The sequence below is a fragment of the Kogia breviceps genome, chromosome 8 (assembly GCF_026419965.1).
Source record: "Kogia breviceps isolate mKogBre1 chromosome 8, mKogBre1 haplotype 1, whole genome shotgun sequence".
In the NCBI taxonomy this organism is placed as follows: Eukaryota; Metazoa; Chordata; class Mammalia; order Artiodactyla; family Physeteridae; genus Kogia; species Kogia breviceps.
In genome coordinates, this window is record NC_081317.1 from 36,846,871 (window position 1) to 36,863,613 (window position 16,743).

Below are 16,743 nucleotides of genomic sequence, written 5' to 3' on the forward strand. Positions count from 1 at the left end.
TATTAAGGCTCCCGATAAAAATGGAAATGGAATCTGGGAAGCCACACGTGTGTTCCTAACGTAGGGATCAGGAAACCTAGGCTTCAGAGTCTGTTCTCAGACTGGCTAGCTGTGACCTGAGGCGAGCAGCTCAGTATCTGGGGCCTCTTTTTTTTCCCTCATCTCTAACATGGTCTCACAAAAGTGGCTGCTGGGGGGGAGGAGAGGAATTGATTGTTAGGGGGTGTGAGGGAACTCACGGGGGGGTGGGGGGGGGTGATGGAAAGTTCTCTGTCTGGTTTAGGGTACATACAATCATCAAAAGCTCATCAAGCCAAACACTTAAGATCCATGCATTCTGTTGTATGTTAATTATGCTTTAATTAAAAACAAACAAACAGAAAACCTAAAATGGTTTCTAAGATTTCTTCTGGCTCTGTGATTCCGTGACAACCCACCACAGAAGCCCCTCTTCATACAACAGCCATGTTCCTAAAGCAGTGAGGCAACACGGTACTTGCATAGAGTCAAGAATAGTCTTCCACAGAACCAGTATTAACTCAAAGATGCTGTATCTTCCTTTCACACTAACCTTCAGTTATTAATCTCTGTGCATGTACCTGCTCCAATATACTCTCAATACCAGCAAATCAAGCATTTGTAAATACCTCTTCCTTGTGCCCAGATGTGTAACCAGAGTAAATATATTAATAGTACAGATTATTAATAATATTCGATTGTTAATTAATAATCTGTAATACTAACTATAATAAGAATAAACAATAATAACTCCTCCCACAACTGCTACTGAACATTTACTATGTGCCAAGCACTGTTCTGAACACTTTATATAAATTATCCCAATTAATCCACACAACATTCCTAAAGAGTAAGAACTATTCTTTTCATCACATCGTGAATCATCATAAGCTCCTCGCTGCTGACCCTCCTTCTCTACATACTTCATGATGCTTCTTGAGTTAACTGGGATCCTGGATTTTTTTCGAAGCTGAGCTCAGCTGGTCTGTGGTTCTCTGCCTTCCTGATGCCCCTTGTAGTTTTTGCCCATTAGTGGGCAGGAGAGGGAAGAACTGGTGAAATATATGTTAGGCTAGTAAATGATGGGAACCTGATCACTGGTTCCCTCTCATACAATTTCTAGGCTGAAATTATTTTATAAGAGGTCCTTCCAAGGAGTAAGAGTGACCGTGTTTTACTCATAATCACAAGATTGAAAACCGTCAGGAAGTTCTCCTTCAGCCATCCTCTTGTTTCAAGAAGGTTCTGAACTAGAACCACCTGACACAAATGTTTCCCTGTCATAGGTTCAAAAGGAATGGCTAGAAAAGTCTCCCTTGGGAATGCATAGCCTTCACTCACAAACCCCTTCCTCAGTTCGATCTTACAATTTAGTAAATATTTCCAGCATCCTTGCTCTATTCAAGGCACCTCAGAGGATGCTGCTGTGTACACACATATGAATAAATCTCCAACCCTATCTTCGAGGAGCTTTTTCTCTTGGGAGAAAAAATTTTAAATTCTGAAAGGTACAGTGACACAGTTTACACAATTTATTAACATATTCCAGCAAGCAGATTAGATGCTTGCTTACCGTAAAAATCACGAGTGTTCAAAATGCCAGCACCAGCCCCCAATGAATTGTTGACAGTGATGTCGATATATACAGTGATATAGTAGAGTCTGGAAGCTGGATGCATTTTCTCAGGGCATTCAGTACATTGCAAAGCAAATTGAGATGGTGCAGTAAGAGACAGAAAGCTGAAATACCTTGAAGGAGCAAGGGCTGGAGAAATCAAACCAAGCCAGAAAGATATGGAAAGCCTTCTCTCATAGTGAAGGGTGTACTGGAAATTGGCATTTTTTCCTATGATTTATATATATGTATAATATGTTATATACATATTATTCCTTCTTTTCAAGACTCTCAAAGGGATAGAAACAGCATTCATCCTCCAAGGTCCACATGGGAATTTTTCATCACCTCTACAACTCTAAAGAAGACCTCTTCCCCTACCAAGTCTTCTCTTCTTTAGAATGAACAACCTCAATGCCGTTTCTTCGTTGGGTTGCCTGTTTTCCATGCTTTCAATCATTTTTCCTGAGTCCTCTGAACTTTATCCAAGTTTCCATGTCATGCTTAAACTATATGGCCCCCAGGTGAAGACAATGCTTTAACAAAGGCCTTTTGAGAGATTAAACATAACGCAAAGATTCCCCTGTGGCTGGAGAAGGTTATACTGCAGCCAAAGAAAATTGATAAACTTTCAAAAGTTTACCTAAGTGCCTGTTAACTAACGCATTTGCTCACCCAGAATGGGCTAGAGCATGTGTGGAACTGGAGCTGGAAGAATGTTCTTCCGATAATTTAGGCCACATGAACAGTGATCAAAAGTTCAGTGACCAATACTTTGGTCAAATTTCTGGGACCCAGATGAACACTTCAGTCAAATGCAAGCCTGTGGAATATAAGGCCCCTGTATACGTTACATTTACATGAATTGAACTGGTGGTCTTAGGAAGGTTTGAAGTAGAAAAGGGCAGCGGGGCGGGGGGGTATTGGGGGGCGAGCCAAGGGGACCAGATGTGAACATAACCAAAAACACCACTGCGGTTGGCACTTCAGAGCACCTCTGTTGGCAAACTTAGCATGGAGCCAAAGATTTAATGGATAAAAACACAAAGCCACCCTTTGATGACTAAAGACAGCACACATGAAGCACGCAGCCAGGGAAGGATTAAGCAAATGTAAGCTGCTAATTTATCAGCAGTACATTTTTGATGGACAAGCACAGTGATAAACAGAGGGAAAACAGTCATAGCATGTCAGACGTGAAAGGGCGTGCGGGAGGGACTCCATTCCGCAGGCCCTCGTTTCCATACAAGGACATGCTTCCCCGGAGTGGCACCCTTGACCTCTCTCCACAGCTGATCAAACTGGCTTGCCACTCTGGGCTTTCTCTTGTTTAGTCCGCTTGCCCACAGAGGGGTTACTTTTGGCTGTTAGGCAGTCTGTGTGCACCTGTGTTGTGGAGGCTGGCAGAGGTCCAGCTGGGTGGGTCACTGGGTGGGTGGGTAAGTTTGTCTAATTTGGAAATGAAGTACTAGAAAGCCCGCTGAAACTGTACCTGAACACTCCCTCCGTCCAGCTTCTGTCAACCAAAAGAACCTTTATTTTGCTCTCCTTCTGTCTGCTTCTCAATTGGTTCTGACTCAGGAGGACAAAAGAGGAAACAGATTTACCCCTTCCCCTAAACCCCAGTAGGAATTTCAGATACCATCTCTTCCCAGAATCCCCACTCGATCTGTCCATATCCTGCTCCCATCACAATTATGGGTGCAAGAAGAGTGAAAAGCCATTGCAGTTACTTCTGGGCAGCAAAGAGCACACACGATAAATGGCTTCTGCCTACTCCCCCACCTCGTGTCTCTGGGAATATGGCTAGAAGGACAAAATAACAAATTTCTATCTTTGCTTTCATCTCTCTTCCTAAGGAACACATTTTTCAATGCACACCTCACCTAAGAGTCAATGAGTCCTGAGGGTGTAGATGAAGAGCACAGTGCTTCTTTACCACAAAGAATCTGAGAACCCCGAACAAAGTCTTTATTCTACAGAGAAGCAAAGTATGGCTTGCCCAAAGAGACATACCCAATCAGTAGAAATGGCACCTTTGGCCTCAGAGGCAATGCTCTCAACTTCTGTTTTCTATTCCAACATGACAGGTCCCAATCAACAACCGTGGCTCAATCATTGTGCTGACTCTCCAGGTGGGAAGGTAGAGCAGACTCCAGGTGAGGTGTGGATGTTACATAGAATTTTTAAAAGTCCCCAGGCAAGATTCTGAATCACCTTTCTAGGGGGTCAAGCCCAGATGTGAATCTGGGCATTGTAACTCAGTACGGTTATGAACATGAACAAGTTGCTGTCTGAAGCTTCAGTATTTTTATGTGAAAAATGGAGATAATAAAGCCTATCTAACTTATAGGTTTATCCTATAAGTTATCCTATAACTAACTGAGATCACATTTAGATCAAGACTTTCCCTGGCTGCCGCATCCAGTGGCTTCTGTATCAATTCAGGATAGGCTAGGATATGCTACAGTAAGAAATAGCCCCAGTGTTTCAGTGGCTTAACGGAAAAAAAGGTTATTTCTCACTCATACCAAGTGCACTGTGAATCCAAGTGACTCTCCAGGGCACCTGTCCTCCCCACTCAGAAGTCTAGGCTAAAGTGAGGCCTACTTTGTGATCTCAGTAACAAGGGAAGAGAGTATAGGAGGGTTGCACATGCAATTAAATGTTCCCATGTGAAAGCAGCATGTCACCTCTGCCCACAATTCTCTTCTTCCCTCAAGAGTGCATAAGTAAAATCCAATAAGCAATCTAGGATCCTCTATATAGCTCAGGGTTGACAGTCCAAAATAGGCAAGTTACTGAGTAGGAAGTAGAAATTACTTCCCTTCCTCCAAAAAGTAAATGCGGGCAATAAGTCATGCCTATGTTAAGAGAAGCCTCAATGGCTTTATCCCCTAAGGATACCAACCACTGCTGTCACTGTGGTAAGAATGAAAGCAACGTAGCAAAATAAAACAAAAGGAATTTGCACTAAGAGCATATCTTAGTTGGTTTTCAAGAACGAACTAAGCATTTGTATCATTACTCTCCACCAAATGGTACTGACTTAGTGACTTTCTGTAAACAGGAAAAAAGATTAAACTGATGTGGCTGTCAAAGTCCTAGGAATAAAGCATGGTGCAACTATGCACAATGATCACACTTCTGTGCCTCATATGTGCATTCTCCTCCCTATTGGCTCTGAAAACTAGAAATAGGTGAATGCCTCAGGAGGCTGCAAGTAAATATCCAAGAGCCTATACTAATTTTTCTTAATTTTTTATTTTTTTTTTGCGGTACGCGGGCCTCTCACTGTTGTGGCCTCTCCCGTTGCGGAGCACAGGCTCGGGACGCGCAGGCTCAGGGGCCATGGCTCACGGGCCCAGCCGCTCCGCGGCATGTGGGATCTTCCCGGACCGGGGCACGAACCCGTGTCCCCTGCATCGGCAGGTGGATGGACTCTCAACCAATGAGCCACCAGGGAAGCCCGCCTATACTAATTTTTAAAAACTTTAAAGCGATTTTCTCTGATCCACCCTGAAAAAGAAGACATTGCTGCTGAAGTTAACAGAGCCCTGACCCGGCAAGATTCTCATAACCCAATGGCCGTCTGACAGCTTCCTCATGTCCTGTGCTCCTAAGGAGGCTGACTCCCCCCACGTTTGTAGGGCTGCCCCTACAAACACACTGCTAATAGCAATCACGGAACCAAAACAGTAGAGTGGCCTACAAGTTAATCCATCAGACAAGCAACTTCTTTCTATTAAGTTGCGTTTTTGAACAAGTAAGTACTGAAAATCAAAGTTAAAAGATGTAGAAGGAAAGTATTGAATCTGAAGATTCTGTTGACTTAATGAAACACATAAAAATATTTCACCTGACTACACAGAGGATTTCATATATAATTCTTTTCTCTTTCTTTCTGCATAAACAATATACCCACATTTCTGCCTCTCAACTCTCTTTCTCTCCCAGCAGGGCTTTTCCCGCTTTGATTAATCATATTTTGGTTTAATTTCTCAGCAGGAATGACTCACATTCCCAGTGCTTGGAATAAATGCATCATACTGCTCCCTCAAGTGTTTGTTTTTCAGCAAGTTCCCAAGTACAAACCTGAAGTCAGCCTCGAAAGGTGAGAAGGATCTCTCTGTTGCCAGATCATTTGATGAGCAGATCTCTGGCTTCGTTTCTGTCCAGGATCCTACTGCAATTGTGAAGGTGGAGGCTGGCATTGGCATGGTTACGTAGTAGTGCCAACTTGAGCATCCTATAAACAGAACGAGAAAAACATAATGAGGCCAATGTATGGTCCTAGACCTTACTCTGTAATTCTTCTCTTTAGTCACTTGAAGAGATTGTGTGCTAAGCTGGGATGAGCTAATTCTTGTCATGTCAACTGTGAGGGCATTATTCTAGGTCTCAGGGAAAGCAAAACAGGGATGATGGATTCAAGACAGACAAGGAGATCTGGATCTCTTCCAGGGATCAGTTTGAAGCCCTTCAAGTGAGGCTATAAATGAAGGGTGGTCGGGGTGGCCACTAATAGCTGCAAATGCATAAAGACAGAGGTTGTACGCTGCTGGGGAATCAAGGACACGGCTCATCCGTATTGCCTAGCATGGTACCTGGCATAAAAAAGAAGATGCTGTGTTGAATGAATGAGTGAAAAAACAAATGAATGATCGCTTCTGTGCTGCCAAACTACTTTGTCTAAATTCAGTTCAAGTCAATCTAAAATGCATATAGTAAAAAACAGTGAGACTACGGAAGGAAAGTACTGGGGTTTTAGTCCCAACCCTGAAACTACTTATCTATGGAAGTTTAATCTTATCCCTCACCCTTTTTATCTGTTAATGTATTGGGGTGGTCCCAATTCCTCATTAAGCAGATGAAAAACAGGTCTACAGAGGTTCAGGGGAGCCAAGGACTCCCAGCTATTTTGTAACAGGGCTGGAATTTGTAGCTGGGGCTCCCTACCACAGCCAACGGTATACCCTCCACTTAGTCCAAACCATAAAGAAGGTTTTTTAACCAAAGGAACAAATGACTAAACTTATAACACTATGCTTCCTTTCTTCTAAGATGGGAAAATGATTTTAATGTTACTGAAATCTCAATGTATTGCTCAACCTGATTTAATATATTATTTTTTCTGAGCATCTGCCATAAATTAATGGTGAGCCTTCAGGGATTTGGTATCACCTCACATTATGGAACACAGTTCTCCACTCTTCATGTTCCCATGGGGGAAACTTCTACTAGAGTAACACCCCTAGCTTCTCTTTCCACCCCTTACTGACTCCTTTTGAGGAGCTATTCTTTTCTTTCTTGTTTTAAGTTTTTGAGGGTTAAACACTTATAGAGTGGCCTGTGGTCACCCAGTTTGGTCAATGAGTGAATAAGATGTCAAATTCAGGGTAGAAATATTACCATGCCTATATTGACCAGCAGACCTCTACTGACATTTTTTAAAGTGCTTTACCAGTAAAAATCAGTAATAGGTTAGATTTTTCTCTCCATATGCTTGGATTTTTGTCTCTCAACTAATTCTGAACTTCGGAAGGTTAGTGGGGTCATTAGTGGGGTCTGAACTCTACCAACTTAGATCCAAAGAAATACATGGCAGAACTTCTCTGATAAAAAACAAAATTTTAAATAAGAAACAAAGACAAAATAAACATGATATCAAGTTTGAATAAATATGATATGATATCACATTTAGAAGTTATTAGAGGAGATACTTGCAGAAGACATGTAGAAGGGCATGCTGCTGGAAACCCATTAAAGAGGCAGCCATTCTCTCAAACTTGCTTGTAAGTTTGATCCTGGTTCTAGAATCAGAATGGCCACTCTTGAGATCACCTCCTCCACAGCTGACTAAGAAGCTGAAGGTCTGCTCCTCTTTAAAGAGACAACCAAATCCAGTGATGCTGGAGAGACTCTGATGATGTGCATAGCTTCTACTGGGCTTGAAGGAAAACCACAGTTTTAAAGAAAATGGCTGCTGTGATCCCAAGCCAGTAAGAAGAAGGCAGAGACAATCCCAGCAGTCTTGATAAAAACCTGACATGACATGCTGTACTGCACCCACCTCCCTAATGTTTCTACTTTCTCATAACTACCTCACTCGCAACCTGATGCCTCCCTGTAGTTGCTCCATGAAGAACTTCAATTTGGACTGAACAACACAATGAGAGCTGGCACAAGTTGGGTGGGGGGAGGTGGAGAGAGAAGAAGAGGAAAGAAGGTATGAGTAAAGAACTAAATGTTTTGAATATCCTAGGTTTAAAAGAAAAATTTTAAATAACAAGACTCTTTTGGTCAAAGGGCTGTGTGGTCTGGTCATTCTTTCTCTGAAGCATATCTTGGAGTGTTTAACATGGGCCATTGAACCTTCCTTTTAAAACTTCAGACTCTTGGGGGTTCAGTAAATAAACAGCAATAGTGAGAATTTCACGTAAAAATGGAAGATTGAACATTTATCAAAATATCGGGAGCCAGAATGCAGGTGGGAAGAGTGGCGAATGACATGGCAGCCCTGAATCCTAAATTAGCTCCGGGAAAGACAAGATTCACCTCATTTTATCCCCCAGATGCCCCCAAAAGGCTGGGAGTAGGAGAAGTACTAAACTAAGCAGGACAGGCTGGATGACTAAGAAGGGCTCAGATCTCTGGATGGCTTCCCCTACTCCTCACACCTGGACTATCTGCCCAACCCCCCCCCACACACACACACCAGCAAATAACTGGAGGTTTATTTTCTAGAGAATAAAAGAGAGGGCCTCTAGGGGGAGAATGGCATAGTTGAAGGCAAACTGAATGGGATTAGATGAACATATGCATATCAGATACTGAGACCACCAGCTATCTCCCCTTATTTGGTTCCCAAAATGCTGACAACCAGGTTTTTACCTCCAGGCAGGAAAATGAAAAAACCTGACCAACCCAAGAGAAGGATATTGACATTGGAGGTTCCCTATGATCAGCCTATTATGAAACTTACAGATGACAAGCCTTATGTATTCATTCAGTGCTCCAATCAGCATTTTAGTCCCCTACCCCTGAATGCCTACAGACAAATCAAGGACCTTCAGGCATCTTTAGAAAGCCCCTAATGCAAAACTGAGACACCAAAACAAACAGAAACAAGCAAGTTGGAGAACAGTGACCATGAAAGAAGAAGAAAACTTCAAAAAACACCAAACAGATACACACTGAAAGTTCAGAGAATTTATTGCAGTGCTGAAACAAGAACAGTATAAGATATCAAAAGAGGACTTGAAAGTAAAGAGAATTAAGGATAGAAGGAAAGAAAAAAATTAAAAGGAGTAAGATGGGATATAAAGTTGAGGAAATCTCCCTAGAAAGAAAAAAAAAAGACAAAAACATGAGGGAAAGATAGAAGAGCAGTTCAGAAGGTCCAGTACCCAAGTAATAGAAGCTCCAGAAAAAAGACAACAGAGGAAATAAAAGGGAGAAAATCGTCAGCTAAAAAATTCCAGAAAATTTCCCCAAAGTTAAGGGACCATGAGTTTTCAGATTGAAAGGGCACACAAGACCCAGGACACTGGATACAAATCCAGCCACATCATGATGCATCATTATGAAATTTAGAACCCTGAGGATAAAGACAAGCTCCTACAAGCTTCCAAAAAGAGAGAGAAAACAAAAATCACATACAATAAGGACATTTTCAGACATGTAAAGTTTCAAAAAAAATTCACCTCCCACACATTCTATTCTCTGGAAGCTACTAGAGTATGTAAAATATGCTTCAAAAGGAGGTAGTAAACCAAGTAAGAGGAAGACAGATGATCCAACACAAGAGAGACACAAAGGGAACCTGTATAATGAAGTCTACTTCTGGGTATATACCTGAAGGAAATGAAATCACTTATCTCAAAGACAGATGCACCCCATGTTCATTGCAGAATTATACATAATAGCCAAGACATGGAAACAACCTAAGCCCCAAATGACAGAGGAATGGATAGAGAAAATGTGATACACACATGCACGCACAGAGGAATATTATTCATTCATTAAAAAAGAAGAAAATCCTGCCATTTGCAACAACATGGATGTACCTTGACGGCATTATGCTAAGTGAAATAAATCAGACAGAAAACAACAAATACTGTATGACCACACTCACATATGGAATCTAACAGAAAAAAAAAAAATCATAGAGAAAGTAGATTGGTGGCTGCCGAGGGTGGTATGTAGAGGGCAGGTGGGGGGGAAATGGGTGAACGTGTTCAAAGGGTACTAACCTCCAGTTATAAGATGAATCAGTTCTGAGGATGTAATGTACAGCATGGTGACTACAGTTAACAATATTGTACATTTGAAGGTTGCTAAGAGAGTAGATCTTAAAGGTCCTCACCACACATGCACACACACACACACATACACACATACACATATATTTATAGATAGAGAGATATATATATAGAGAGAGACCTACTGAGGTCATTTTGCAATATATACATATATCAAATCATCACATTGAACATCTTAAACTTACATAATGTTACATGTCAATTATATCTCAATAAAGCTTAGGGGGGGGAAAAGGATGAAACACTATGCACAATAGGCTTTCTCCCTACGTTCTGCTTTGAACTTTTGAGCTGTTTTTTTGCTGCCCCTCTAGTTCTTGTACCATCCATCTAGCACAGGGACAAGATGAGACTTGTGAAAATAGCAGGAATTGCAACTCCTTTCAAGAAAGAACACTGCTAATGGAATAAGAGGTATCTGTTAGATGCCTGCACATGGTCATGGAGAATCCACACAGAGTGCCCAATCACACCATGTCCCAGCACCTTTATCGGAATGTCTGTATGCTCAAGGTGATGTGGGGAGGGCACTGAAAGCCACAGAGGGGTGTGGCAGGGGACTGGAATGAGATGAGCAATTAAAAAAAATAAGAAACCTTAAAATGACCTAGAGTTTGGGAGTGAGATCGCAAAAGTGATAACAGAACCTGAGTCAAGTCCAGAAAAAGTATTTTAGAACTGCCATGCCCTCTCCACAGCCTTCTCAGGAAGTTAAATAATAGAAAGAAAAGGATTTGAGGGGGAAATGTGTTGACAACATCTCCCAAACCCATACTCTAAATGTTCAAAATGATTTTCTCCTATACAGCCCTCAAGATTTCTCTACTAGTGGAGCTCATATGGAAGAAACTGATTCATACTTCAGGTTTTAAAGTAAAAAAGTTTCCTAGGCTACCAAGCAAGTCAAATAGGGGCAGATCATCACTAGGCTGGGCCACGTAAGAACTGGCCAGGAACCCACTTCCCAAAGACCCTAGCTGGACTCTTCTCAGAAGCTTCTCAAAGGTCCAGTCCAGTGGGCTTCTTGCATGACTCTGGGTGAATGTGGAGCCAGTGCTGCGACAACTGAATGCTTCCAGGGCTCTGGGGAGGCTCTTGTTAGTTCATTACTATGAGGGCCTGTCTAGTATCCTCATTTGGTAGCAAAGTCTCTTTCAGGTTGTCTGTTCACGGATTATTCCACTAAGTCCAACCTTGCATGAAGACAGCCCACTGCTACAGGGAGGTAGCTGCTCAGGGAATAGCTGACCTCACCTCAAACCAGACTGCAAAAAAAATGCAAATAACAAGGTGGGAATACTGCCCCCAGAAAGCAGAGCGTGCATTCCAAAGACAAAGAGAAATAATTTCTGGATTATCTATTGTTTGGGATAAGTCGACCTTGCAAGGAGAATTGACGAGAGTTTATTTGTCTTGAGTATATACACTGACTGAGTTCCAGCTCTGGAATCTGATTGCAAGGGTTCAATTCCCTGATCCACACTTACCAGTCTGGGCACATTGCTTAATCTCTCCATGCATCAGATTCCTCATCTATAACAAGGGAACAATCACAGTCTCTACCTCACAGCATTATGTGAGGATTAAATTAGATAACATATATATTGTTAGGAGTCTCTAGGCATAGTAATTGGCACATAGTAAGTGCTGAAGAAATGTTAACTGCTGTCATCTTTACAGCTGCCTCCCCCTGTTGCTTGGGCTGACTTTCTGGACGCAGAGACTAACTAAGCATATCGAAGGTATGGCTGCCACATGTGCACTGAAGCCTGTGGCCCGATGAGGCCCACATATGGGGTTTAAGGTTGAATGGCATTAAAACACTGTGCACACAAAGCGATCCATTTAAAGGAGAATGACAGCCCAAAGGGGGCATCCTGTATGACTTCATATAGAATGGGCCATTTGGAGACTATTTAAATGGTGTTTACTTTAAATGAGCCATCCTCGATGAAATAGACAGTGAATGCCTTCATTTTCCTTTTTGATTCAATCCCCTTGCCCTAGACTCCCTTGCTACACCAGCTGCAAAGCAAAGAGAACATCCTGTGCTTGAATTAACCCAGAGTTTTCCCTCTGCAGATGATTTCAAGGCCAGGCCAGGATTCATTAGCAAGACGCCCGGGGAGAGGGGCGGTAGGAAGGGGCCCAGAGGAAGAGGCGCTCCCTAATTGTGCAGGCTTGAGAAGCCTCCCTTCTGGGCCTCCTCATAAAGTTCCTGAAAGCCTCTACGCCACCTCCTCTAATTGGAACGTGTTTAGGAGAGAAAATTCTTATACTTCAATTGTCTCACTAGTAAGACAGATATAACAAATATTGTTCTTATAATTGTGCTAGCAGCTGCTACAAGATCCAAATAGACATTTTCATCTTCAAAACGGGACTGAAGGGCTTCCCTGGTGGCGCAGTGGTTCAGAGTCCGCCTGCCGATGCAAGGGACACGGGTTCGTGCCCCGGTCTCGGAAGAGCCCACATGCCGCGGAGCGGCTGGGCCCGTGAGCCACAGCCGCTGAGCCTGCGTGTCCGGAGCCTGTGCTCCGCAACGGGAGAGACCACAACAGTGAGAGGCCCGCGTACCGCAAAAACAAAACAACAACAAAAGAAAACCAGGACTGAAATTTTCCTTAAAGATGATTGTGTGTTTTGCAAGTACGATAAGAATTTCAGATGGGTAATTTTTCAAATTGTAAGTTTTGAAAATCCTTATAACTAGAGAGTGTTAAAACAACTGCCTTAATTATTTTCTTCATATACTATTCTAAAAAACTGCCTTATGAATTGTCTTGAAGATTCTATCTTTCAGGGGAGGAAAAGTGGAGAGGAAAAAAGGAAGAACATGATGGAGTATTCCGTTCATGGGAGGAGAGAGAACTTTTTATGCTAAACCTGTGAAAAACTTTGCTAATTATTTGAGGAAATTGTTCTTACAAAAAGAAAGAAAACTTAAGGGAAAAAAATCAAGATACCGTAGTTATTTCTACACATCGATCATGCCTGCTAATAGTAAATTAAATACAAAACTTATGGAACATCATTGTACTATTCTTAGGGGGAGTCTTGGACATACTCACTCAACTCATACTAAAGGCACAGCCACACCACACACAAACGCTCTGCTTCCACAGAGGCAAAAGCAGATGATTTATCTTTGCAAAGTTAAGCATCTCACAAAATTTCTTGTTTTTAAAGAGTTACTGTTTCACTGCAAATTAAAACAGGCACTTAAATTCTCCCTATTTAAGGCATCCACTTTATCTTTTAAACTCTTGCACTGTAGGTTAGACAAACAGCATGAAGCAACTGGAAACACCAAATTGATACATGCTTTTATTTACATATATTTCTTTACTCAATTCTTCTGCAGTGCCTGCTTCTTTCCTACCTCAAGCTTGTTTCTTTCTCTAGCCACTATTCTTAATTTCAGAGCTTCCTGCCCAAACTAGTCCGTATGTCAAGCTATTTTATTATTTTGGAACATCTTTGTATTACAAATTTTAAATGCTTGATGGTATATATAAGAGCATGTATATATAGGAATATGAATTTATAAGTGTATAGAGACACTATATATAATGTTCTTATTATATATTTATTATAATAAATACATAACAAGATAGGTAAAGCTCCCAGTTTGGGTTGCTCTTCCTCTTTTGGCTTCTTTCTCTAGCGTTTGGGGCTTTCAGCAGACGACAGCGTTTTTCTTTCACGACTTTTTAGACGCTGAGTCTACGCATTCTGGTTTTATGAGCTAGTACCACCCTCCTGAATACCCATGGCATGACTGTCTTTTGTCAGTCCTTTTCCACTCTTGCTCAAGGGCAAGAACTGGCACCAGAACAAAAGAGACAGTAGGACGCCCTGGGCTGGTATGCAGCAGCCCTGCCTGACCAGGGCCATGTGCCAGATCATGCCACCACTTCTCAGGCACTGATGCCACCCGGCAAGGCTTCAGGTTTCCTTTCCTGGCAACATGGTACTGCTTACGGCACGGGAGACCCAGGAGAGAATGACCTTCAAGATCATACTCGTGAACCAGGTAGAAGAGTGCCACCTACTGAACCCAGAACACAAGCACCTCCACAGGTTTTGAGGTTGTCCCTCGTGGCTAATGGAATACCTAAAAGAATACATTTCACCAGGCTTGTTATGCCAAGTCTCACCTGCACTCTGCCCTACGCTGTGGATAACCTAGTTCCCCTTAAACTTAAATACAAAGTGGATCAGCAAACGGGACACCAAATCATTCTGTGCCAGATGGTCACAAGTGTGCTTTACTACTTTACTCACTTGAGAAAATTCATGAATGTCAAGCCTAAAACAAAAATCCAGGGGCCTTCTCTGGTGGCTCAGTGGTTGAGAATCCACCTGCCAATGCAGGGGACACGGGTTCAAGCCCTGGTCCGGGAGGATCCCACATGCCGCGGAGCAACTAAGCCCGTGCGCCACAACTACTGAGCCTGTGCTCTAGAGCCCGTGAGCCACAACTATTGAGCCCGAATGCCGCACTACTGAAGCCCACACGCCTAGAGCCCGCACATACTCTGCAATGAGAAGCCACCACGATGAGAAGCCCCCGCACTGCAACGAAGAGTAGCTCCCGCTCGCCGCAACTTGAGAAAGCCCGTACACAGCAGCGAAGACCCAACACAGCCAAAAATAAATTTAAAAAAAAAAGAAAATCCATAGCAACAAGAACGGGTATACACACGCCTGCCGGAATCATCATTATCCAAAAGAAAGCACGATGACTTCCCCGTTTGCCAAATATGGTAAGCGCAACTCTAGGAGGGCAAGCAAGAACTAGACAAAAAGCAAATCACAAACAAAAGAATGAACTGACAAAGATTTAGAACGTGCAAGGCATTATGTGAGACCTTATGAGGGATGTAACAGAGTAGAACACAGTCCTCAACAACAGTACTTTTCTAAAGAGAAAAGATGCATTCACTCTGTACTCCTACCCCTTGAAACACGTGTATGTCTACTAGCCCAGAATAAAGTTTCCTCAGTTCAAGAAACAAGGCGCTCTCTCTACTTTTCATTCTCTCTTTGTGAAAACACTTAATCATAACCATTCCTAATGTCTTTTAATTTACCATTTCCTTATACGTAATTCCTGGTCTCATACTGTGGAAGCAGTCTAAATAGTAGTATTGCTCATTTTGAGCCATCAAGAGGAAAGAAAAGTTGGCTTTCAATTGCACACAGGAGGGTCCGAACCCTGAGATCTTGGCTTTTCCCTGGAATTTCCCACACGAAATCAAGAGAGAGAATGTCAGGGAGCTGGTCAGTTGGGCAGGCCAGAGAGTAGCATTTTGCCCAGGATGAGGTAATGTCTACAGTCTCCTACGTTTGCATAGAAAAATGAAATCAGATCCTAAGCAAGGGCACAAATAGTTTTTAACACCTTTCACTTGTTCATATGCTTTTTCTCTTACATTTGGAAGGAGCTTAAATTAGTCAGTCTTGTTCATTTACTTGAGGCTTCCCATGAAAAACATAAGTGGAATGTTTTAATTTTCTAGGAAGTAGACACTAAATTAGACCCTGTGAAAATAAAACAAAATTAAACAACCACAACAAAATTACCAAACTGGGGGAAATAAGAATGTCCTACACCAATTTTTTCCTTTTAAAATATACTGAGCCTGGAGAAAAGGCATAAACTCTAATCAGAAGCAAAACTAAAGGAATGACCCTGAAATCATTTTTGTTACTATCAGTAGTGATTTTAAATGCTTCTTCCATCAACCTATTACTTCTGTCTGATTACAGAGAACACATTTATTCAACAAATAGGTATTGAGCACCTGTTATATACAAAACACTGTACTGGACATTGGGTCTCTGTGCTTAATAGTTTAGCTACGTTTTGGCAGGGAATATAGGCTGACAATAACACACAGGCTAAGATTTCTGTCTGCCCAAATGACATGATGCTGGGGAAGTTATATAATAAAGGAGCTAAATAAGTCAATCTAAATCTATGGCCTTGACTTAGCCTTATTGAGAAAAAGGATAGTGATTTCTCAGCTACTAAGATTCTTATGATGGTCATCACACTACCGTCTAAACCATTAGCCGCCTTCTTAAAAATAGCCAGGAGGAATGATTTCCCTCATGTAGTGAGAACTCGGAGGTCCATCGTCTGATTTCCATCCCCTGCCTAAGGGTTCTTATCATTTCTGTCACTATTATCTGCCTCATTACATTATGCTGCTCCCAGGTGCTTTTCTTCTTTTGGGAAATCAGCTGGTGCCTGGCAAATGTACTAATCAGGTTGACGTGTCACTGTGATGGAAACTGTGACTTGCGGGCTGGGTTTTGCTCATGTTTTCAATGATAGCTCTTCGTTTTAAAGGGCATTGTGCACAACAGAGTGGAGGTCCTATGAGACCAATCTACCAGTCTAGAAAACATAACTTGGAAAGGAAGTAGTAGCATCTTGTATCCACATACCCTTTTTCTCTAAGGAGTGCAGACACATTTGGAGATATTATTCCATCCTCAGAACAGCCATTTGGGGCCTGGCAAAGAGCATTGTTAATACTCTTGCCTGATTGCCCTCTGATAAAGCCCAGCTGTGGGCTGCAGGAGGCGTGCAATATTAAGCATAAAGTTCTTTCTTCTGGTGTAGCTCTATCCTCTCTCAGTTTGAATTGGTAAAGTCTGCTCTATGGTATCATATAAAGTTGTATATAAGCAAATCCCAATTAGCATCTACTTTATTATAACTATGCCCTGAATTGGAAATTCGGAAAAAAAAAAATCCGCAGATACACTGTT

At 42.1% G+C, this 16,743-nt stretch overlaps 1 protein-coding gene across 13 annotated transcripts in view; it reads right to left on the reverse strand.

Moving 5' to 3' along the window:
- The window catches only part of AOPEP (aminopeptidase O (putative)), a 572,337-nt gene that overhangs the window by 477,056 nt on the left and 78,538 nt on the right, over positions 1 to 16,743 (reverse strand). For all 13 annotated transcript variants that reach the window (XR_010841931.1, XR_010841933.1, XR_010841932.1 and 10 more), the window contains exon 4: positions 5,729 to 5,882. Coding sequence is in view for 9 of the 13 variants with exons in the window: in XM_067041205.1 (XP_066897306.1) it covers positions 5,729 to 5,882 (154 nt within the window). In the remaining 4 variants the exon portion in view is untranslated. The remainder of the gene's footprint in view (positions 1 to 5,728; positions 5,883 to 16,743) is intronic.